Source organism: Typopeltis vanoorti, chromosome 14 (genome assembly GCF_054136105.1).
Source record: "Typopeltis vanoorti isolate ZY-2024b chromosome 14, IOZ_Tvanoo_1.0, whole genome shotgun sequence".
NCBI lineage: Eukaryota > Metazoa > Arthropoda > Arachnida > Uropygi > Thelyphonidae > Typopeltis > Typopeltis vanoorti.
In genome coordinates, this window is record NC_143562.1 from 3,092,568 (window position 1) to 3,117,537 (window position 24,970).

Here is a 24,970-nt window from a genome sequence, read left to right on the forward strand (position 1 = left end):
TCTGAGACCTTGCACGAAGTTTGTAACCACCAAAGAACTCAGCATGACTCTTTCATCTTCTTTCAAGTTCGGCCCGCTTTCTTTTGATTGTAAGTTGCCGGTCATTGGAAAGTTGTTTGAACCTTTCTGACTAACTTCGGAAGTGTTTACATGCAGAGCTTGTAAACCTTTCATATACACACACAAAATTTCATAAACAACCTTTCTTATGCTGACATGCAGATCTATTACATACAGCTCCTGCGGTAAAACATTACCTTTGTTTTTAACACTCTAAAATAGTCTTATTAAAGGAGTATATACAGTTAACTTCCAAAGGGTTATTTACAAAAATATCTAGTACAAAATATATAGAGACAAACAAGTTATTTTTACAACATTCTCATCTGACTTGACTTCTGTAAAAAATTGATATAAAGCTCTTTGGCATTTTTAAGCTACATCGAGTTTTTACAGCATTGTCACTAAAAAATTCAAATATATTGTGTAATGAAGGTGAGTGGCTGATCGCATAAATAACGTTGATAATTAAAATTTAAATACATTCATTTTATAAATAATGTGAGTAATTATAAATTATAATGAATATTGAGGATTTAATTATAAACGTCAATTTACGTTTTTCCTGAAAAACATTAGTTTCCGAAAATCTCCACATATGTCTTGAACCACGATTTTTTAACTTTAATTTGAGGAAAAAAAGTGCGAGCTATATTCGAGTAAATACGGTATGCCATTGTACAGATTTAAGCTTCTTCCTAAGCATGTCATAATCACCTGCCTTGTAGTTTCACAAATTTCCCCCCTTCTTGATAGAATATTCCTCATGTTTTACAATCTCCCAAGTCAAGAAAGCATGGTCACTTTCACCAATTGGAGGCAGTGTTGTCACCTTGGTTATGGATAGCTCTTCTGATCCTATGACCAGGTCCAGTATTCTCCCACCCCTAGTCCCTTCCACCACATGCTGCCTTAAGCAATTATCTCTAAACAGGTGTATAAATTCTGTTTCCTTCCTGCCATGTGATCTTTCTTCCTTCCAGTCTATATCTCCATAGTTGAAGTCCCCCATAATAATCACTTGACCTGTATTCGTGTTCGTTTTGGTTGCACTTCATCTGCTACCATCAGCAGTAGTCCTCCCCCATCTGATCTTCCATGAAAATACTAAGCCCATTCACATTCAATCCCTGTAACTACATCACCTGCTATTAGCCAAGTCTCACTAATTCCTATAACATTTGGTGAGGTTTCACTAACTAATGCCAAAACTCCTCCCTCTTGTTCCTGATACTTCTGGTTAGTATATAGAAACTGCAGCATCCCTTTATTCTCCCACCCACTTTTACTTACTGAATTGACTGCACTATTGGATATTTTTGCTTGAGAGACTGGATTTCTTACTTGATCATTCTCACCCTCATTCGCTTCATGGTTGCCTTCATACAAACTCACTTGCTTCCATCCTAATTGCTTAAGATTCCCCCTGAATTTGCACTTCAGCATGCTCTGTGAACTAAGCTGTCTCCAGACACCTGACATTAAAACTATTTAGAAACAGTCCATCAGCATTGTACAAATCTTTCTTTCTGTCAAACAGAGACCACAGATCCACAAATTCTACATCATTCCTTTTGCACAACCTATGTATAGACTCATTGGCTATCAGTGCCCTCCTCAGTTTGCCTTTATCATAGCCTGGTAAGAGACTTACAATCTCCACATTCTCGCTCTTCAGTTTTGCCTCTTCTAGCAACTCCTTTACATCCTACCCCATAGCATACTTCTTGTGTCTGAAATCATTTGTACCAACCAAGAAAATCATTTCCTTCAACTTACCTTTTTGCATCAGGATTGCGTGGCTAATATGGCTAATATCGTGAATTTTTGCTCCTGGAAAACACAATTTTGTCATACTTTCTTTAAGTACTTCAGTGACCCTTGGTCATTGAATCTTCATATATAATTTTCTCATTAACTTGTTTTTCTTGTTTGTTCAGTCTGTCTTTATTATTCCTTTGGATCACCTGCTTCTTTCTTTTTTCAGCCCTGATTAACTCTTGCCACTTCTGCAGTTTTTCAATTTCACACTTTCTCCTATGAGGGATAACGTTTAGCGCTTTAGTTATTTATTAGTATCTGTTTTGTTCTCCTCTATTTCCACAGCTGCATGTTTGACATTAATGACATCATTTCCATCTTATCATCAGTATTTGTTGCATTCTCATCACCTAAAGACACTCACTTTTAAAACACTTAATACATACTCTTTCTCTCTCTCTCTCCAGTTTCACTTTCCTTCCACATATTCTTTCATTTTCTCAATGAATACGCTTCACTGAATAATATCCTGCAAATTCAAATCACTGGACAATGTGGTATTTGCCACCATTGTTTGTCATGTTGGTGTCATGTTGACAATATCACAATAAAAATCTTATAAAGATACTAAATACTCTAAAAACATGAAAATCTACACTAATACACTATAATACTCTGATTTATCAAAAAAAAAACACAATAAAACAGATAAAAATCACTAATTTTACACGAGTTCTAAATTATATGACCACTCATAATATAAAGTGTGTAAGAAGAGCTCCAGATTGAGATAAGTATTCTTGGAATAATTAAGTATATATGAGTGTTTGTTTGAGTAAGAGCTGCTGTAAAAGTTGTGCTACCATTATTATTAGTCTGGTGATTACCATTATTAAAGTCTAATAATAACAACGAATTCATTGTTATTATTAGACTTTAGAGTGTTAACCAGCAGATTAAACATGGCAGCGGCTTCGTCATTCCATGACTTTAACTTAGATTTCAGTCGTTTCGTTAAGTGTGAGGTGTGTTATATGTATTCTTTCGATTACATAAATGATTTGTGGATGTTTAGGGCAGATGAAAGGAGGGTGTGTGCAAAGTGTGACCTGAATGAGGAATTGATGAATGCAAATATGAAATTGATGACAGAAAGTGTTAGTAGCGAGAACGTCGCAGAGAAAATGAGTGCACGTTCGAAAGAGAAGGATGGTGAAAGAATGTTAAAAAATCAGCAAACAAGAAAACAAGTGATTTAAAAACTGTAACGGATGTTAATAAGGACAAAAGTGAGGCAGAAAGAAACGAAATTGAGAGAATGAATGAAACTGGAAATGGCGTGATGCAGGAATCGAAAGAATGAATGATAATGAAAGTTGGACGCATGTTGGACCGAAAGTACGGAAGCATAGAAGGATGAATGAGAGTGAAAGTGAGAAGAGAGTTTTGAGAGTTAGAAAATTAGAAAGAATGAATGATAGAGAGAATGTGATGTGAGATTTGGAAGTTGAATTGGATTGGATGAGGAAAGAGATGAAATCTATGCGGAATGAAATTAAGAAAATTCGGGTAAAAACTATTAAAACTAATCATGATGGCACAAAAGAGCTAACGAAAGATGAGCGAGTGGCATTATATGGTGACTCCATTATTAAAGATGTGCTAGATGATAGGATGCACAAGGTATGTTTTCCAGGTGATAAAATGAGTAGAGTGATTGAGGCATTCGATATGAGGAGGGAGCGAGCAAAGGAGTTGATGGTTTTAATCGGCACGAATGATTTGACAGAGGACAAAGAGCAAGTCAGAATGGATGCCAGGGGGCTGCTTAGAAGGATAAAAGAGAATAGTGTGACAGGAAGGGTAGTCAGCGTGTTGCCTAGGTATGACTGTGGTGAGATGAGGCAGAGAGCAAGGATTATGAATGATATTCTGGCTGAAATGTGTGAGGAGGTGGGAGTACAGTTTGTTAATGTGTGGAATGAGTTTGAAGGAAGAAGTGAACTGTATGGGAGCGATGGACTGCATTTGAGTGGTTATGGTGCGAGTCGCTTGGAGAGACTAATGAAAGCTGGAAGGTAGAGAAGTGAGTAGAGTGAGAGAGAATGAATCAGATCAAGCAGGAGGTGATATAGAAGAGCAGAGAGTAAGACAGGAGAGATTGAAGAGGTGGTTATGAATAAGGAAATGAGTGGTTATGATTATAAAAAAATGAGAGAATTGGTGTGCAAGAGGAGCAGGGAAACAGGGAGGTTCAGGGTGGACAAGGGTGCACAGCGTGAGAAAGGTGGATGCTCTGAGAGGAGGTGAGAGCATGTGTAGACAGGAAAGAATTGGGATGACCTGGGATCAAGATAAAACAGTTGGAATTGAAAAGGGTTCTAAAATGAATAAACAGAAAGGGAAATTGCCCCAGTCGAGCATGGAAAGATCACATCAAACGAGTGGTATCAGTGGAACTAGCTGTAGATCCAGAAATGAGCTGTTGTGTTTGTATACAAATGGTTGCATTAATTGCATCTGTTCACCCAAAGATTTTTGGAACAAGTTAGACATAATTGGAAGAGGACGACATCCTGACAGGAATAGAGATGGAAGGGTATGATTTGTTTCATGAGGATAGAAGGGGTAAAAAAGGAGGGGGAGTGCTGTTGATGATAGAGAGTTATGTCCATACAAAGTAGAGATGCAAGAGGGAAATAGTGCCAGTGGTTTTGAGGCAGTATGGTGTGAGATAGAGGTGAATGGAATCAAATACTTGGTTGGATGTTGTTATAGACCAGGTAATGTGGATGGTGGCGATAATGAACTGTATTATCAAATTAGACAAGAAAATAAGAAAAGGATGATCATAATGGGCGATTTTAATTATGGCAACATAGACTGGAATGATGAGATAGCAACTGGAAGTAAAGAAAATGAGTTTCTTGAGTTTTTGAGGGATAACTACCTCAGACAGTATGTAACAGAGGGCACACAAGGATTGAGGGTCTTGGATTTGGTCATCTCATCAGAGGATGTAATTGATGTAATAAAATGAGGTGTCAAATCATCCATCAATTGGTGAGAGTGACCATGAGGTGATTACCTGGGTGGTTGCCAGCAGTGTGAGAACCTCTGTGAGAAAAGGAACTACAGGGGGGGGGGATTATGAAGAGCTCAGGAGACAGCTTGCAGGTGCAGCATGGAATGAGGAGTTAGCTGGAAAAGAGATCAATGCAGCTTGGGGGATTTTCAAAAACTGTTTAATAGATGCAATGTCTAAATGTATTCCAAGGGTGAGAAGGTTAAATAAGGTGGGTGTGAGATGGATGAATAAAGAGATTAAGCATGCGATACAGAGAAAAAGGACATTGTGGAGGCAGCATAAGAGAAGTGGAAATAACCAATTCCATGAGGTCTACAAAGACCAAGCAAGGAGGGTGACTTGGTTGGTGAGGACAGCTAAAGAGAGGTATGAACAGCAGTTAGCTAATGAAGCCAAAAAGAATCCTAAGGAGTTCTTTCAATATGTAGCCAGCAAAAGAAAGAATGATTTATTGAAGGATTACATTGATAGGAGAAAATGATATAAAGACAGCTGTTGCAGAATGTGTGGTGGAGATACTTAATGAACAATTCATAAAGGTCTTTCAATCTTGTGAATGTGACTTCATGGATAGATTGAGAGCAGTAGATGATGGGGAGGAGAGACTGACTGTAAGTGAGCAAGAGATGTATGGGGAGTTGAGTAGATTAGATGTTAATAAAGCTATCTGACTTGATAATATATCGCCACGTATTCTGAAGGAATGTGCCAGGCAGTTGACACCTGTCTTGACGTATTTTTTTAATACGAGTCTTGCACTTGGTGAAGTTCCTAAAGAGTGGAAGGAGGACAAGATGGTGCCACTTCATAAAGAGGTGAGCGAATTTAAGCATCAAACTATAGGCCTATGTGTTGTGGTTAAGTTGTTGGAGAAGCTTGTGGGAACTAGGATCCAGAGTTGGGTTGACAACAATGGTATTATCTTTGATGGACAGCATGGATTTGCTAAAGAGAGGTCATGTTTTAGTCTACTTACTTATTACAATAAAGTGACTGCTTCCTTAGACAGAGGAGAAGATACAAAGTAATATACTTGGATTTCGCAAAGGCTTTTGATAGAGTACCTCATGATAAATTGATAGTCAAACTAGAGCAGATGGGGTTGGATATTAGATTAGTGCATGGGATTTTAGACTGGCTATCTGATAGGTATCAACAAGTTTTGTATGGGGGAGTGATATCTAGTGGAGTGCCTCTGGGGTCAGTTTTGGGGCCATTACTGTTTAACTTGTATATTCACGATATAGGTGAAGATTTGGATGGAGATATTCAGTTGTTTGCAGATGATGCAAAGTTGGGACAAACCATGAAGAGTAGTGAAGATGTTGTGGCCTTACAAGAAGACTGGAATAAATTTGTGATTGGGGATGTGAGTTCAGTGTTGCAAAATGTAAGGTTTTAAAATTTGGAAAACAAAGATGGGATGCAGAAGTTATGCTTGGTGAGGATATATTGCTGGAGGTGGAAGAAATAAGAGATCTGGGGGTCATAGTGGATAAGGATCTGAAATTTAGTGGACACATAGCCAAAATTGTGAAGACAATACAACGGCTTCTGGGAATGATGCGGAGGACATTGACGTGTAAAAGTAGGGATATTCTTGTGCCGTTGTATACGGCTTTGATTAGGTCACACATGGACTATTGTGCCCAGATTTGGTAACCTGGTTTTTAGAAGGATGAAGAGATATTGGAAAGGGTCCAAAGGCAATTGACTAAGGTAGTTTCTTACCTCTGGAATGTTGAGTTTCAGAGTCTGGAATGTCCACCAGACTCTGCAACTTGCAGTCTGGTGGACAGGAGGAAGAGGCGAGATATGATAGAGACCTACAAGTTATTAAGGGGTTGTTATAGGATCAATGCTGGAGAGGTTCTACAGAAAATAGTGGAAGATCAGGGGAGAATCAGAGGTCATCCCTGGAAACCGTATAAAGAGGGTGTGAGAGGCAGGTTTTTTTCATGCAGGGTTGTGAATGATTGGAATGCCTTGCCTGAGAGTATGGTCTGCAAAGAGCTTGAATGTGTTTAAAGCATGGTATAATGAGCTGTGTGTGTGTGATAGAAGGACCTCCCAGATGAGTCTTTGAATCCATGAGGTCTTGGGGTAATATAATAATAATAATAACAACCTCGAACCATGTCAATTTATTGTGACATAAGTGTTATTCTGTAGTTATGGATACCCCACAGGTTTCTATATATATATATAAAAAAAACTTGTTATGCCTGTTATCAATATCAGAAACTATGAAGAAAATTATTGCGTTGGTTTGAGTTTATTTTACCAAAAGTAGTTGGAATAAGTGAAGAATTGTTGGATGAGAATGATATCTTGATGGGAATAGAAATGAAATGATATGATGTTTTTCTTGAGGAAGGGAGGTGCTTATGATACTGGAGGAATTATGCCCACACAATATTGAGATATAAGGGGGGGGTGTCAGTGGTTTCGAAGCAGTATGGTGCGAGGAGGCAGTTGATAGAATAGGATATTTAGTTGAGTGTTGCTACAGGCTGGGGAATGTGGATAGAAAAGACAAATGTATAGATGTATAGGCAACTTGGTTGAGTGAGCAAGTGAGAGATGATTATTATGGGTGATTTTAATGCTATAGTGCCATTAATATAGCCTACTTGTTTGGGAAAGTGTCACTGATGTTAATGTGTAAGTGCTGAATAAGAAAAATAGATGTGTAGATACGTAGGAAGTGTGATATTCTGATGAACCACGAGGCTCATTTAAATATGAGTAAGGAACATGCCGTGATAACTGAAAATAGTTGTGGAAGATTATGCGAATGTTCAAAAAGTGTGTGGAAGTGATAGTGAAGAAAAGAGTTTGATTGATAAAGCATGTGATAATGATATTGAAAACAAAATGGAATTAACAGAAAGATAGCAAGGAGGATCAATGGCAAAAAAGCTTGTATGACTAATGATAAGATGGTGAGAGTGAATGATAGCAAAAGAATCACACAAGATTTGAAAGCTGAGTTGGGTAAGATGAGGCAAGAGATGAAGCTGATGCAGAGTGAAATGAAGAGAATTGTAGATGTGTATGGAAAAGTGAAGAAGATGGGAACGAATGATGTTGGTATGAAAGAGATAATGAAAGATTGCAAGTGGTATTGTATGCGGATTCAATTATTAGAGGTGTGGTAAATTAGAAGATGCACAGCGTTTGTTTTCAATGAGGTAAAATGAATATAGTGATTGAGGTATTAGATGTGAGGAGTAAACAAGTAAAAGTGTTGGTAGTGGTAGTAGGAACAAATGATTTGACTGGAAACGAGGAGAATGTAAGACTAGATATCAGGAGGTTGTTGAGAAGAATAAAAGATAATAGCATGATAGGAAAGGAAGTCAGTGTACCTCCTAGTTATGACAGTGATGAGATGAATTGCTTAGCAAGGATCATAAATGATATGTTAGCAGAAACGTGTGTAGAGAAGGAAGTACTGTTTGGTAATGTGTGGAATGACTTTGAAGGAGGAATTGAACTGCATAAGAGTGATGGACCTAATTTGAATGGTTTTAGTGTGAGTCATTTGGAAAAACGCTGCTGCTGGAAGGAGAGTAATGAGTGCAGAAAAGGAATTTAAGCAAGTAAGAAGAATATGAAAGCATGGGAGAGTAAGGAATGGGAGATTGAAACAGTGCTTATGAATGGAGAAGTGGGTAGCTTGGGTGTGGAGAATGAGAAAACAAGTGTGCAAGACAATAAGGAAATGAGGAGACTCAGGGTGCACAGAGAAACAGTGTGAGAAAGGTTGATGCTCAGAGAAGTTAATGTGTGTATATATAAAAAGGGAATGGGAGAGTCTTGGATGTAATCAGAACAGTTGGATTTAAAGAAGATTCTGGAATGAGTAATGAAAGAGAGAGAGAGAGAGTAATGCCTTGAGGAAGAAAATGAAATGGTTGCATTGAATTTATTTACCCAAAAATTGTTGGAATAAGTGAGATATAGTTAGATGAGAATGACATCTAGACAGGAATAGAGATCGAAGAGTAAGGTGTATTTCATGAAGATAGAAAATGCAAAAAGGGAGAGAGGTGGAGTGCATTGATGATAGAAAATGAGTTATGTCCATACCAGGGAGAGATGCAAGGGGGAATAGTGGCAGTGGTTTGGGATCAGTAATGTGCGAGATAGAGGTGAATAGAATAAAATACTTAGTCAGATGTTGCTATAGACTTGGTAATGTGGAGGATAGTGACCATGAAATGTATAAGTAAATTAGCCAAGCAAATAGGAAAGGAGTAATAATTATGGGTAATTTTAATTGTGGCAATATACATTACAATGATGAGAAATCAACTCTAACTAAAGAAAATGAATTTCTCGAGTTTTTGAGGGTCTTGGATTTGATCATCTCATCAGAGGATGTTATTATAAATGAGGTGTCAAGTCTCCCTCCATTTGGTGGAGTGACCATGAAGTGATTACCTAAGTGATTTCCAGCACTGTGAGGAAAGAGTATATGTGGAATTATGACAAGCTCAGGTGATAGCTTGCAGCTGTAGCATTCATTGAGGAATTGGGCGGAAAGGACATCAGTGCTGCTTGGGTGATGTTTAAGAACTATCCAATAGAATCAATGTCAAAATGTATTCCAAGGATCAGAAGGTTAAATAAGGTAGCTGTGTAATGGATGAATGAAGAGATTAAGCATGCAATACAGAGAAAGAAGGCATAATGAAGGCAACATAAGATGATTGGTAATAATCAATTTCATGAGGGGTACAAAGAACAGGCCAGGAGGGTGACTTGGTTCGTAAGAGTAGCAATAGTGCAGTATGAACAACAGTTAGATAATGAAGCCAAAAATACCTCTAAGGAGTTATTTCGATATGCAGTTAGCAAAAAAACGATTATGGTAATGGTAGGATGACTGATTGGAGAAAATGGCATAAGACCAACTGCTGCAGAGGATATAGTTGAGATATTTAATGAGCAGTTTATAAAGATAGTCGGCCTTGGCAGAGTGGTTAGTGTATCCGCTCTCCAGCCAAAAGTCTGTAGGTTCGAATCTCGCCATGGATGTTTGTGATTGTCTGTGAAAATTGGAGTTTGGTTGGTGGGTGATAGTGGTGTTGGTGGAGATGATGATAGTTGTGGTTCATTATAGTTGATGGATTTGAGCAGTGGAGTCGATGAGTTGTGGAATTGGTGTCCTCCCTTGATGAATGTTTGGACTCCCTGGAGGTGTCATGTAATAATAATAAAATAAATTTTGCCAGCCTGGCTGGCCGAGTGGTTAACTTATCTGCTCTCCAGCCTAAGTGCTGTGGGTTCGAATCCCTCCATGGACATGGATGTTTGTGATTGTCTTTGGAAATACTAGTGGTGGTTGGCAGTAGATGGCGTTGGTGTAGTTGTGGTCAGTTGGTGGATTGAGTGGCAGAGACAGAGTTGTAGAGACAGATAGGTATCAGCAAGTATCCTCCCTCAGTGAGTCTTTGGACTTCCTGGAGGTGTCAAATAATAATAATAAAGATCTTTTATCTTCATGAATGTGACATTGTGGATAGTTGAGAACTTCCTCTTCCTTGATGAGAAGAAAGAGAGGCCGTGAGTGAGAAGAGGTATATGGGGAACTGAGCAAACTTGATGTTAATAAAGCTGTTGGACTCAATGATATATCACTATGTATTTTGAAGGAATGTGCCAGGGAGTTGACATCTGCCTTGGCATATTTGTTTAAAATGAGTTACATTGCATCTAGTTCCAAAAGAGTGGAAGGGAAGATTGTACTGCTTCATAAGGGAGGTGACAGAACTCAAGCATCAAATTATAGGCCAATCCTTGTGTCAGCTGTTATGATTAATGTGTTCAAAAGACCAGTGTGAGCCAGAATCCAGAATTGGGTTGACAGCAGTGGTATTATCTTTGATGGAAAGCATGGATTTTCTAAGAGGTCATGTTTTAGTAATCTACTTACTTATTGCAATACAGTGTGTCAGTTACATTGGTCGAGGGAGATGGATACACAGTGATATACTTGGATTTTGCAAAGGCTTTTGATAGATTACCGCATGATAAGTTAGTCAAACAAGAGCAGAAGAGCACATGAAGTTGGTTATTAGATTAGTGCATTGGATTTGGGATTGATCTGATAGGTATCAGCAAGTATGGAGGAGCAATATTCCAGAAGAGGAAGGTAGTATGCCTCAGCAGTCTGTTTTAGGGCCATTTCTGAATGATATATGCATGTAAACACAAGAAAGATATTTAATTAACCAAATATTTCAGTCTGGAAATAGCAGACCATTCTCAGTGGTATTACAAGAACAGTTTTAAAAAATACAAGCTAGAATACTAACAATAGATCATTAAAAATAGAACACGCCGCGTGATGTTATATCACTAAGTATTAAGTATAAAACGGAATATTCTGAAGTAGAGACATGATTGGAAAAAAAAAAAATAATGGGTACTCTTGATTAGACTTTCCCAGATTTTTGATATAGATATACAGTCATTACGATTCAGGTTGAGACGATAGAGCAAGGCCTCCACGCTTTCCTTGATCAAACGTTCGAACCTATAACGGGATCTATGTAAGAGGCGAGTCCTGGACCAAAAGATGCTGTGGTCAGTTTCAATCCCGTATTGAGCCAATCCAGACTTTTCAGGTTTGTTGTGAAGAATGGAGGATTGATGTTCTTGGATTCTTTTTTCAAAGAACGTCCAGTCTGTCCAAAATAGGAGAGATCACAGTTGCAAGGAATTTGATAAACTCCAGGAAGAGATAAAGTTGAGCGTTTGTCTTTAGGAGAAGGAAAATGAGAAGACAATTTGTTAATAGGTGAATACATAGTTGTTAAATCATATTTCTTTAAAATTCTTGCGATAGGTTCTGAAATACTGGAGATATAAGGAATAGGCACCCGACGTATTGCAACTTTGTTGTTTTGTGGAGGATTATAAGAATTGAGAAGCTGTTGAGTACTTTTTTTAGAAAAGCCATTGAGTTTCATGTGTTGTTGGATAGTAGAAAGTTCTTTCTGTAGATAATCAAAAGTAGAACAATTAGTTTTGGCTCTTCTGATGAGGCATTTTATTATTCCTGTTTTTTGACATGGATGATGGGCTGATTCTTTAAGAATATAACGACCTGTGAACGTTGGTTTCCTGTATACTGTAGTTGTAAGAATATTTGAAGGTGACTGGATGAGGAGAACTTCTAAAAAAGATAACTGGTTGTTTTCTTCTATTTCGATAGTAAGCTTTATATGATGATGCAAGGAATTAATACTGTTTAAAAAAGAAGGTAAAGAGTTTTTGCTGTGAGGCCAAATAGTAAAGATATCATCTATATATCTTACCCAAAAAGATGGTTGAAGGAAAATAGATGAGAAGAGGACTTTTTCCGCTTCTCATCTATTTATTCTCCTCATCCACCCACCTTCAAATATTCTTACAACTACAGTATACAGGAAACCAATGCTCACAGGTCGTTATATTCTTAAAGAATCAGCCCATCATCCATGTCAAAAAACAGGAATTATAAAATGCCTCATCAGAAGAGCCAAAACTAATTGTTCTACTTTTGATTATCTACAGAAAGAACTTTCTACTATCCAACAACACATGAAACTCAATGGCTTTTCTAAAAAAAAGTACTCAACATCTTCTCAATTCTTATAATCCTCCACAAAACAACAAAGTTTCAATACGTCGAGTACCTATTCCTTATATTGCCAGTATTTCAGAACCTAAACCTTGAAATTTTTTAATAGGTTATTCACCTATTTTCAAATTGTCTTCTCATTTTCCTTCTCCTAAAGAAAAATGCTCAACTTTATCTCTTCCTGGAGTTTATCAAATTCCTTGCAACTGTGATCGCTCCTATTTTGGACAGACTGGACGTTCTCTCGAAAAAAGAATCCAAGAACATCAATCCTCCATTCTTCACAACAAACCTGAAAAGTCTGGATTGGCTCAACGTGGGATTGAAACTGACCACAGCATCTTTTGGTCCAGGACTCGCCTCTTACATAGATTCCGTTATAGGTTCTAACGTTTGTTCAAGGAAAGCGTGGAGGCCTTGCTCCATCGTCCCAACCTGAATCGTAATGACTGTATATCTATATCAAAAATCTGGGAAAGTCTAATCAAGATTACTCATTAATTTTTTTTTTTCAATCATGTCTCTACTTCAAAATATTCCATTTTATACTTAATACTTAGTGATATAACATCATAAGGCGTGTTCTGTTTTTAACAATCTATTGTTAGTATTCTAGTTGTATTTTTTAAAACTGTTCTTGTAATACCACTGAGGATGGTCTGCTATTTCCAGACTGAAATATTTGGTTAATTAAATATCTTTCTTGTTTACGTGCATATATCATTCAGTCTTATGTCACAAGTGTCCTTAAAACATCAGGGCCATTTCTGTTTAATCTGTATGTTAATGATATTGGGGAGGATTTGAATGAGGATATGCAGTTAATCCCAACTTTGTATTATCTGCAAAGTTGGGAAGAACTGTGAGGAATGGTGCAGATATTAGTGGACTTATAAGAAGACTTGAATAGATTGAGTAAATGGGCATGAGAGTGGGGCTGCCAGTTCAATTTTGCAAAATGTAAGGTTTCAAAATTTGAGAAACAAATATAGGAAATAAAATTACTTTTGGTGTAGCTGTATTACTGGATATGGTGCAGATGACAATGACTTTTAGAAGTAAGATTCTGGTTCCATTGTTTAAGGCCTTGATTAGTCTACATATGGTCTACTGTGCACAGATTTGATCACCTGGTTTTTAAAAGGATGAAGAGATATTGGAGTGGGTCCAGAGGCAGTTGACTAAGGTAATTTGATTGGTCTCTGGAATGTTGGATATGAAATAAGGTTGAGAAGATGGAGATTGTAGTCTGGTGGATAGGAGGAAAAGGGGTGATATGATAGAGGTGTACAAGTTGGTGAACGATTGTTATAGGATTCATGTTGAAGAGAGTTTTCATAAAATGGTGGGAGAACAAGTGAGATCATCCCTGGAAGCTGTATAAGGAAGGTGTGAGCAAAGGAGTAAGAGGCAGTTTTTTTGTATGGCGAGTTGGAATGCATTGTGTGAGAGTGTAGTGTCTGTAGAGCATTTGAATGTATTTAAGGTAAGTATGATGAGCTGTGTGTGTATATTAAAGAGACCTTCCACAATGAGTATTTGACTCCATGAGGGTTTGGGATCATAATAATTCGTATAAATTTCGAGATTGGTAGACCTTACTCTGGATACTCCTTCACATAGAATCAAAACAAGAAAAACAATTATATTACACAGAAGTTGTTATACACTTCTTGAAAAGAAGTCAACAGCCAGGATGTATACATTTCCCATAAATCATGGTTTGTTCACTGCTTTCAAAACATATTGGTATCATAACTTTACCTGGTCCCTTTCCATTATTCATACTTCCCATCGTATGCTGAATTTCTAAAATATCAGGGCGTATTTTGTTCTCCTCCATTTGGAGTATTACTTTCTTGCTTTCATATGCTGCTTAGAAAGAAGTCAACGGACACCCTAATATGAGGAACAAACAGCCATGGTACCCACCTTAATGAGATGTGAACCCTCATTTCACAAACTTATGATGGCAATTAATGGGAATTTTCAACCAATCTTCCTGTAGGTAATGAGCTCCTGGACTGTTGTGAGGTGGACATCCCTTGATCGCACCTGACATTCCAGTTCATCCCACAGATATTCAGTAGGATTGAGATCAGGCTCTGTGGAGGCCACTCAATTGTGGTGACGTTCATATCCACAAACCATGCAGTTGCAGCAGTAGCCTTATAATATGGCACATTGTTTTGATGAAAGAGTCTATGATCCGTTCCATAGAAATGCCATAAAGTAGGAAACATTGTATTTCCCAGAATATTCAGTTACCTCTTGGGGTTCAATGTTTTTGGCACCACAAACAGAGGTCTGAGGCCAAATCACAAAAAATAACAGGACCATACCATCACCCTGCCATCTCCGAATTTCATAGTTGGAATTATGCACTCTGGTAAGAGATGCACAGGGCATCTGCCACACTCATCCATCTGTGGGGAGAGGGTGCAGTGTGATTCATTGCTCCACAGCTTTCCGAGCTTCCATGTCCCGCTGTATACGGCTTTATGTACCAATGAAATGACGCTGCATGTTGGCTCGGGTAATTTGGGACTTGCATATTGCAGTCCTACCTTGGAAACCCGTGTTGTCAGCCTCAGTTCGAAATGTTTTTATGCAGATATGTGTTCCATTCGATGCCTGGAACTCTGCATTTAACATGTTTACCAATGAATGACGATTTTTTCATATTATCCTTTGTAGCAACCTATGATCACATTCAGTGAGTGTGGTGAGTCATCCACTGTGGGTAGCACTTGCAGTTGACTTCCTGCTTCCATCTCATATCACTGATTGTTAACCTGGGATGGCCCAATTTTTCAACAATTTGCTAAACAGATAGATCTGCAACATGGCATCCTACACAGTGTCTCTTTCAAATTCTGTCAGTTCCCTTCTCACAGCCATTTCACCCGGACACAGTTGCGGTGACTTTGGAGTATCATCAATTTTTACTAGCTATAAACATGTGACTTATTTCTTGGCAGATTGCACCTTGTATAAGTAAGGTGACTGTTGACTTGCTTCCAAGCAATGTAGGTCTGAGGGATTATTTTTAGAATCAGCATCTGCTATGAAGCACTCTCCCAGCATGAATAAGTATGATCGCATTAATTTACCAAAGATCTGGGAGACTGTCATTTTGAGAGCTGACAGTTGTCTGACTTCTCTAAAGTAACTTTATAATTGTCCAGCCAATAGAATGTGTGGTGTAAGGATGTTAGTTCTTTTCAGTTACAATTTGAATTGTTTTCCAGTTATAAATGTGCTTTGATGCTAGGTAAAAAAGCAGCAAAATTTTAGTGAATTTAATAATAAACGTATTTTTTACTCTCTTGGTGTGTTGTTTATACTGGTAAGCATTATTATGAATAATCAACAACACCCAAGCCTTTCTATACATCGCCATGGAATTATATGGCAATCAGCCTATGTATTATGAAAATGTGCAAGAACATTGCACCTCCTCTGATCACTATTTAATTTGATCCATGATTCTAGAAAAGGGACCAAGGGAATGGAAAGAAGGCAAAATAGCCACTACATGAATGAGGCTGCAAGACAGACATAGCAAATTAAATGCTATATTTGGTATCTCAGGACTGATGCTTTCAGTTATTGAAGAAGTTGCTACAAGACTGAATTCTGGACTCGGTAGACAAGAATATGATTTATAGAGAACAACATGGCTTTTTTGAAGGATAGTATTTCTTGCCTTAATAATTTGCTTACTTTTAATAATAAATTGACAATTCAGTTGGTTAAAAGAAATGTCTACTCAGTGATGCTACTGGACTTTGCAAATTCTTTCAACAGAGTACCTCATGGAACTGTCAAATTGAATCTGCAAGAAGGCAGATGACTAGTAGAGTACTGTAGGAATCAGTACTTAGTCCTCTGTTGTTTAGTTTTTACATGAATGATATAGGAAATGGTTTAAAGGGAAATACTCTACTGTTTGCTGGTGATGATGCAAAGCTGGGAGGATTGATATTCAGTGCAAATGATAGAGATCCCGGAAGATGACTTAAATAGGCTATCACTATGAGCAAAAGTAAATGGCTACTAGTGTAAAATCATGATTTTGGGTTAACACGTTTGCTGCCACGCTACTCAGTCATAGTTTGTTCCTGCACGCCAAGCACTTTCACGTCTTCAAGGTCACTACGAGTAATCTCGTAGCCGGCTTATCAGATAGAATTTTGTTTCATACCCCAACAGAATAGCTACAGAATCGCTTACCAACAGAAAAACGTATGTGTGTGTGGAACGCTGAGAAAAAATAGGAAAAACAATCCACCAGATGTTATTCAGAAGAAACTAAAGAAAGGGGAATTTGTCTGGCAAAGACGAGGTCCTGTTGTAGTCAGCAAATGGAAGGATAAGAGGGAAGTCCTTTCCATTTCAAATATGCACAAATTTGAAATGGTTGAAACACAAAATCGGAATGGTAAATTTCAGTTAAAACCGAATATCGTTAGGGATTATAATTTGGGTATGTCAGGCACCGATCTTTCTGATCAAATGCTTTCATACTATTCCACCTTATGAAAGGCAATTAGATGGCCAAAGAAATTGGCAATATGCATTTTTGAGGTATAAATTCAAAATGCGCATAAATTTTATAACATGATTACTGGAAATGCAATGTCTGCATTAAAATTTAGATATCAATTTATCTCAATTTTTGTTGGAATGGATGAACTTACAGCATCAGATAATATCGGGAGGAATCAGGATTTTCATTATTTCGAAATTTTACCGCCAACAGAAAAAAAGAATCACCCGACAAAGCCATGCCGTGTCTGTACAAGAAACAAACGTAGATGCAAAACGTGTTATTATTGTCCTGTTTGCCAGGAAAAACCACCATTGTGCATGGAAAATTGTTTTAAAATGTACCATTCTTAATTTGAATAAATTGTTTTTTTTTACTTTACTGAGTGCTTTTTTATTTCATTGATTGGTTTTTATTTTTATTGATTTTACTAGTTTTAAATTGATTTACAAATTACGTGTTATACTACGGATTAACTCGCGCTTGGCATAGGAGGTTGGTAATCGACATACGAGTATACTCATAGTTGGCTTGTGAAGCTCATATGCTAACTACGAGTATACTCGTAGTTGGCATCTGAGGCACATACACAATAAACTATATTTTAGTTGAAATTATTTCCCTTCTACCAAGCCCCCAGACGTGCTCTCCGCTTTATTCAGAATCCAAGGGTCCAAATTAAGGTAATTATACAAAGGGATAACTCGTATTTGGCATAGGAGGTCGGTAAATCGACATACGAGTATACTCGTAGTTGGCTTGTGAAGCCCATATACGAACTACGAGTATACTCGTAGTTGGCAGCGAACGTGTTAAAAGGATCACAAGCTGTGTACTATACTGATGAAAATGAACTCCAGAACAGAGGAGTTAAAGTTTGCAGTGCACATTGCAAAGGATGCCAAAAAAAGCACATCATATTTTGTACCTGTTGAAGAACACAGTGGCAAGCAGTGCTAAAGAGATTATTATTCTCCTTTATAAGACTTTGATAAGACTACATCTGGACTACTGCACATATGACAGATCTGGTCTACTAGTTTCCTTGGAGATGAAGTGGTGGAGAAGATTCAGTGATGAGTAACCAAGATTGCAGCAGGTTTATGGAATGCTCTGTAAGAGAATAGATTGAAGATCTGTGGGCTTTAAAAACTTTCTGATTGGCACATAAGAGAGGGCATAATAGACAGGAGTTATTAAAGATATTTTATGGGAATAACACCAATGACTTTTTTCATTACACAGAAGAAAGGGAGAGAACAAGGGGTCCCCCCCCCCATGGAAATTGTATGATTAACAAGAGTGTTAGAACTAGAATGTGTACTTGGAGAGTCTGAATGAGTAGAATGGATTGCCACAAGTGGTTGTGAGTACTTCCTTGAATGAGTTCAGGGAGTATGATAGGTAATGTAAACAATGGTTAGAGTGGGTCTCCCATGATGAGTCTTTGACTCCATGGAGATGTCTCAGAAATAATAATAAATCTAGCAAGATAAGATGGATTTCAACCTTGTGAGAAGTATAAGTATCTCATGATATCCAAGGATTTGATTTTAAAAAATTTCCAAGAGCCACTCTGAGAAATAATTGTTTTATATCATCTTATAACTGTTAAAAATACTTTTTTGCTATGAGGGTGGTGAATGAGTGAAATGGGTTGTCTGAGGTAGTTGTTAGTTCTTCATCAGTGAATCAGTTTAAGGAGTGGTATGATAGATACTGTGTGAATATGGTTGCTTCTGCCTCCTATCATGAAATTCTGGATGCACTGAGAGTAGTTTAATAGATATATGTATAGTGAGCTATGTTGGAGGCCTCCCATGATAAGTCTTTGGAATACATGGAGATACCCATTAACAATAATAATAAAAACTGTTAACATTTAATAACTGAAACAAACAAATTTATGCTGGATTCTATATTTTTTATTTGGCTTTTTCCCTCTAAAACTTTCCACTACCATATGTTTAATCATGTATTACAGCTGCTGTTCTTTTCTGGATAACAATTGCAGTAACTAATATGTGTTGCTATATATGCTAAAAAATACAAAAACATCAATGACTAAAATAGCTCCTTTTATGACTATCCATTAATAAGTTAAGTGATTACACATCTTGAAATGATAAGATTATAAATGATTGCTTTCAAGCCCATCAAACAATATTTATAACACTAAAAGTTTATATTATATATGTGAATATATTACTTAGAAATATGGTTTAATAGAATGATGATCTCATATTTGTAAATTGTCATGTGTTTGTTTATATATATAATGCTATTTTTTTATTTAAGTTCTAGGGAAAAATAGCAAATCATTAAATACTACAATTCTGAGCCCTACTATACACCTTCTTGGGGAAGATGCTGCTTGTATAGCATATGTTCGTCTTACACAGTTTATGGATAAGTAAGTGCTCTTTAAATAGGTATAGACTGTTATAATTATGTACTTAATTTATGTATCTGTATCTTCATTTGTGTGGCTGTTATTCATAACATAATGTTATTTAATCGTAGCAGCATAATTTGTATAATTTATTAAGCTGCTGATATTTCACTGAATTTCAAATCAGTATTATATTACTGGCCTTCTCTTGTGTATTAGGGGCCACAGGTCCTCCCACCTTGACTATGTCAGGTGGGAGGATGGACCTGTGGAAAATATCAAGTAAAAGGCATCCCATAACACTTGACACACCCTTTTAAAACAACTGTACGAGAGGAATCAGCTGCAGTGAAGATGGATGAAAAAACATCTTAGCGGTTCAACATTGAGAAAGGTGTGAGACAAGGATGGAGAATACATTATGAGAAAGGCACTTAACAGACAAGATAGTGGTTTCGCGGTTGGTGGCAAAAAGATAAATAATCTTAGGTAGCAGCAAAGGAGAACTGGAGTCTCCCATTAAAAGAATTGAATGGGAAAGCCTGAAATATGGTTTTAAGAATTAATCATGATAAAACAAAATACATGGCCACATATGAAAATGACAATTTCGCCCACAACATTGACTTTGAGAAGGTGGAAATTGAAAGAAGAATTACCAAGGTCTACAATGGTGCAGTTGCAGAAAATATGGAAAGACTGAAACATTTACCACTAAATCAAGATTAGTTAATAGCTTGGTGTTTTCAATTTTCATTTATGGCGCTGAATCTTGGACACTCAACAAAAAGATATACACAAGATAAACAGCATTGAGATGCAGTGAGAAGGATGTTTAGAGTCTCCTAGGTGGACAAATAGTCTAATGAAAGTATAATAAGTCAACTAAAAATCAAGAGGCAGCTATGTGACATTGTAAACGAAAGAATTCTCAAATATTTCAATCAGACTTCAAGACGTGAAAATGACAACCTGGAAAAACGTATCATCCAGGGAAAAGTGGAAGGACAAAGAAAAAGAGGATGCCCAAGACCAAGATGGTTGGACCAGATTAAAAAGATCACTAGGCTTACTTTGGAGTAGACCATTGCTGCACCAAAAGACAAAGAAATGGAGAGACATTATGGCTAGGGTCACAAGTCCTCAGACATGAGGAAACCAAGCAAGAAGAAGATTATATTACCGGAGTCTGAAAGCACTTGTTACAAAATATACATCACTGCAATCAAATAGTGATTTCACTGTAGTGGAACTGTTTTTGTTACAAGTTAAGGAGGGCTATGATTACAAATGATTCAGTGCAGTGGCACACCCAGAGGGGGGGAGGCCAAGGGGCCCTGGCACCCCCAAAGAAAAAAGGGGAAAAAAATTAGAAAAATTTCCAAAAATCTTTTCATAATTAAAATTCTTTTTTTTTTTTTAAATTTATGTTGTGTCTTGTCTTCTATTTCTATACTGCTTATGAATTAGTGATCATTGCAGATGCTCAGTCATAGGTCGAATGCAATGCGTAATGTCTATTCTCAACTCTTCTACTCAACTCGGCCCCCTCCAAGATTAAATCCTGAGTGTGCCACTGATTCAGTGTGCAGACGGAATAAAAGAAATGGGTGCGAGTTTTGGGATGTGTAGAGCGAGTTTATGGTAGAAAAGTCTTGTATTAAATGGATTGCCTGCACTTGCATGGATTTGGCATCAGGAGCTCAGATAATTTATTTACTGGGGTGAGACCTACTGCCATGAGTAAGGAAAACTAGATCATCATAGAAGAAATGATGAGAATCTGTTTTATGTGCAAGATCTGATATGGTATGGTATGGTATGGTATGCAAGCATAACAATAATACGAATGTCATTGAGCATGGTGAAGGGGTAGAAATGAATGCTTTGGGTTCAAAACACAGAGGTTATAACTGTGTCTGGAGACATAAAAGAGAAAGTTTACCAACTAGCCAGCTTACTGTAAATGTAAGTATGCGAAAAAGTCAAGAGGCAACTTGTTATGTCTATATACAAATAGCAGGACCATCAGGAAGCAAGGGGTTAAGCTTGCTGTTTTGATGAATATGTTGTAGCATAAGATTGTTTGAATTACTGAAACTTGGCTATCAGAGTGAAATATTTTAACTGAAATCAAGTGTAAAAGGTATTTTTAGGAAGGACAGAAGAGATAGGAGAAGGGAGTACTAATAATGATATCTGATGATTTGATTTCAATTAGGAAAAACCCATGAAAGCAATAATAGTAAAAATGTCCCATGTAGCAGTGAAGTTGAGGCTAATAGAATGAAATGTATGGTAGGGTGTTGCTAGAACTAGCTGTTCAGCTGCTGGTGACATTAAAATGCATCGCAAAATTACCCTGCTGTGTACCAAACGTGTAATCATCATCAACAACTATGGTTCAATGCCCTTAGGTGTCTGCTGCCATCTTAATATGATTCTTCCATTGCAAACAGCAATGTTTTTAATTTTCTCTCATTATTCATTCTACATATTTGGCCAAATAGATGTAGTTTCCTTTTGATTATTTTCTGGATCAGGTTTTCTTTTGGTTGTATTCGTCTGTAGATTTCCTCATTGTTCACTTTCTGTATCCAGCTTCTTCTCAAGATCTCTCTATAGCACTTCCTCTCAAATGCAAATATTCTCCTTTCAGATTCTCTCAGGAGTACCCAGGCTTCGCATCCATAGAGCATGCTGCTGAAGATACAGGTTTCTACAATGCGCAGTTTAGTTTGCATCTTTATAGCTCGGCTCTTCCATATTTTGTCCATGGCTTTTATAATAGTTGTTGCTCTGGTAATTTTTATCTCTTTTTTGGGTTCCAAGTCATGTGTCATGTGGCATCCAAGATATGTGAAGTGTTCCACATTTTCCAGTTGAAATCTGTCTATCGTAACTCTGTTCAGTAACTCCTGTTGTCCAAATATCATTGTTTTAGTTTTTTCAAAGTTGACATTTAGTCCATATCTTTTTCCTTCTGTGTATAGTGTTTGCAATATCTGTTCCAGCCTTGCTGCGTCTTCTTCAATCACGATGATGTCATCTGTAAAGCAGAGGTAGTTTATTCTCATGCCATTTATTGAAATGCCCCCACCTTCTTCTTTAATCTTATCTAGTGTTCTCCCCAGGTGTGTGATGAAGATTATTGGTGATATTGAGTCCCCTTGTCTTGTGCCTTAACTAGTGGCAAACCAATCTCCAGTCTCACCTGCAATTCTGGTTTTTGTTTGTGCTTGACTGCTTATATCTTTCTGCAGGCGGATCAATTTATTGTCCACACCATAGGATTCCAAGACAGCCCATGTTATATTTTGGTCAATATTATCAAATGCTTTTTGGAAGTCCACGAAACAACAATATATCTTTTTGTTCTTTCTTCAAGCTTTCTCTGCTGTTAGTGCACGTATTTGTTGCACTGTACTTCGATCTTGTCAAAATCTGGCTTGCTCATCCAGAAGATGTGCCTCCATATGCCCCTTCAGGTGCTCTGTTAGTATTTTCATCATTCAGCACTTTGCCAAGATGACTCATTAATGCAATAGTTCTGTAATTGGTGCATTATAAAGCACTGCCTTTCTTATGAAGAACAACCAAGACCGATTTTTTCCACTCTTCGGGGGCATACCCTGATCTCCATATTTCATTACATAGCTTATGTATTTCTTTTGCAACTGATTCTCCCCCATATTTTAGCATCTCACCTATTATGTTGTCATTTCCAGGACTCTTGTTGTTCTTGAGATGTTTTATAGCCTTATTCACCTCCTCTTCCAAGATGTCATTTTCAAATATCTCTGCTGGTGGAGAGATTGCTTTGTTGCAGTATCATTTAGTTGATTTTTATATAGTTCGCTACAATATCTTGTCCATCTGTGTATGATTTCTGTCTTGTCCATCAGTACTTTACCATTTTCATCTTTGACTGTTACTGATCTTGTTTGCCACTTCCTATTGACATTTCTTATAAGTTTGTAGACCTCTCTAGTTTTGTGTTCTCCATGGTACTATTCAATGGCTTTGCACTTGTCCTCCAACCATTTGGCTTTATCAGATCTTGCTGCTTTCCGTACTTCATTGCATTTTTGGCTGTATAACTCATCTGTTGCCTCTGAATTATCTCTTTTAAGTTTCAGTTCTCTTTTCTCTTGTACCAATTTTAGGGTTTCCTGAGTTATCCATTTCTTGTTGATCTTTTCTCTTTCAGGAATTACTTCCTCTACTGCTTTTTTTAGTACTATAGTCCGTTGTTCTGCTCTTGTATTTATATTTTGTTTTTCATTTGGGGTCTTAGTTTCCAATATGTTCTGATATGCTGTTCTTAACCTGTCCATTTAGTTTTGAGATGTCTCTAGCTTTTTGGAACTTTCCTTTGTACTTCTGTTTCAGTTTTAGTCTTATATTCGCAATCACTAAGCTGTGGTCCTAATCAATATCAGCTCCTTGGAATGATCTGCACTGTTGAACTGAGGTTCTCCATTTCTGGTCTATTAATATTAAGTCAATCATATTCCTGTGTTTGCCATTGAAGGAGCACCACGTCCATTTACGACAATGTTTTTGTTGGAATTTAGTATTGCAAATCATCAGGTTGTTATCTGTGGCAAATTCCAGAAGCATCTCTCCACGTTCATTTCTTTCTCCATATCCAAATTTTACCATAACCTTTTCCCATCCTGTGTTATTTTTGCCAATCTTTGCATTCCAGTCTCCTCCAATGATGAGTATATCCTGCTTCGGTACTTCATCAATTACTAGTTGTAGATCCCTGTAAAATCTCTCAATGTTTTCATCTGCACTCTCTGCAGTGGGTGCATATATTTGAATGGTTGTGATAGTAAATGGTTGGTCACTGAATCTTGCAACTATTATTCTTTCACTAACTGGTTTGTATCCTATCATTGCCTGACAGGCCTTGTTGCTTAGCAGGAAACCTATGCCTGCTTCATGCTTACTTTCATTTCCTGACCAGAGAACTCTTCCACCATTTGATTCTTCTGACAATGTCCATCTCATTTCTGAAATACCCAATATATCACATCTGTATTTCTTCATTTCTTCTTGAAGCAACTGCAATTTTCCAGTTGCCCAGAGTATGGACATTCCATGTGCCAATTGATATTCCATCCTTTACAGGCCAGTTTGATTTTTTTGTCTTTGTTTTCAGTAACTGATTTTTCAATCCAACCCTGATTACTCGATTGGGGATGCGGACCTTGTTTGACCGGGTGACGTCCGAGCCAGCATGAGTCTTTTTTCTTGTACTTTGGCATCAGATTTCAATCGTGTTTTCTTTTTACTGTCAGCATCGACACTTATCTGACAAACCCTTAGTCTTCCTTGAAGAGCTTGGGAGAGAATCAGAAGGAGCATGTACCAAACGAGTAATCATTATGGGTGACTTAAATTATCCAAGCATTCATTAAGTAGCAAAGAAACCTCATGATAAGAAAGAAGAATTTATTGAACTATTGAGAG

General features: G+C 37.4%; 1 protein-coding gene across 3 annotated transcripts in view; it reads left to right on the forward strand.

Annotated features, from left to right (window-relative positions):
• Positions 1–24,970, forward strand: part of CaMKII (Calcium/calmodulin-dependent protein kinase II) — a 789,323-nt gene that overhangs the window by 741,113 nt on the left and 23,240 nt on the right. For all 3 annotated transcript variants that reach the window (XM_090404176.1, XM_090404177.1, XM_090404178.1), the window contains one exon: positions 19,396–19,510. In XM_090404176.1, the coding sequence (XP_090260302.1) occupies positions 19,396–19,510 (115 nt within the window). The remainder of the gene's footprint in view (positions 1–19,395; positions 19,511–24,970) is intronic.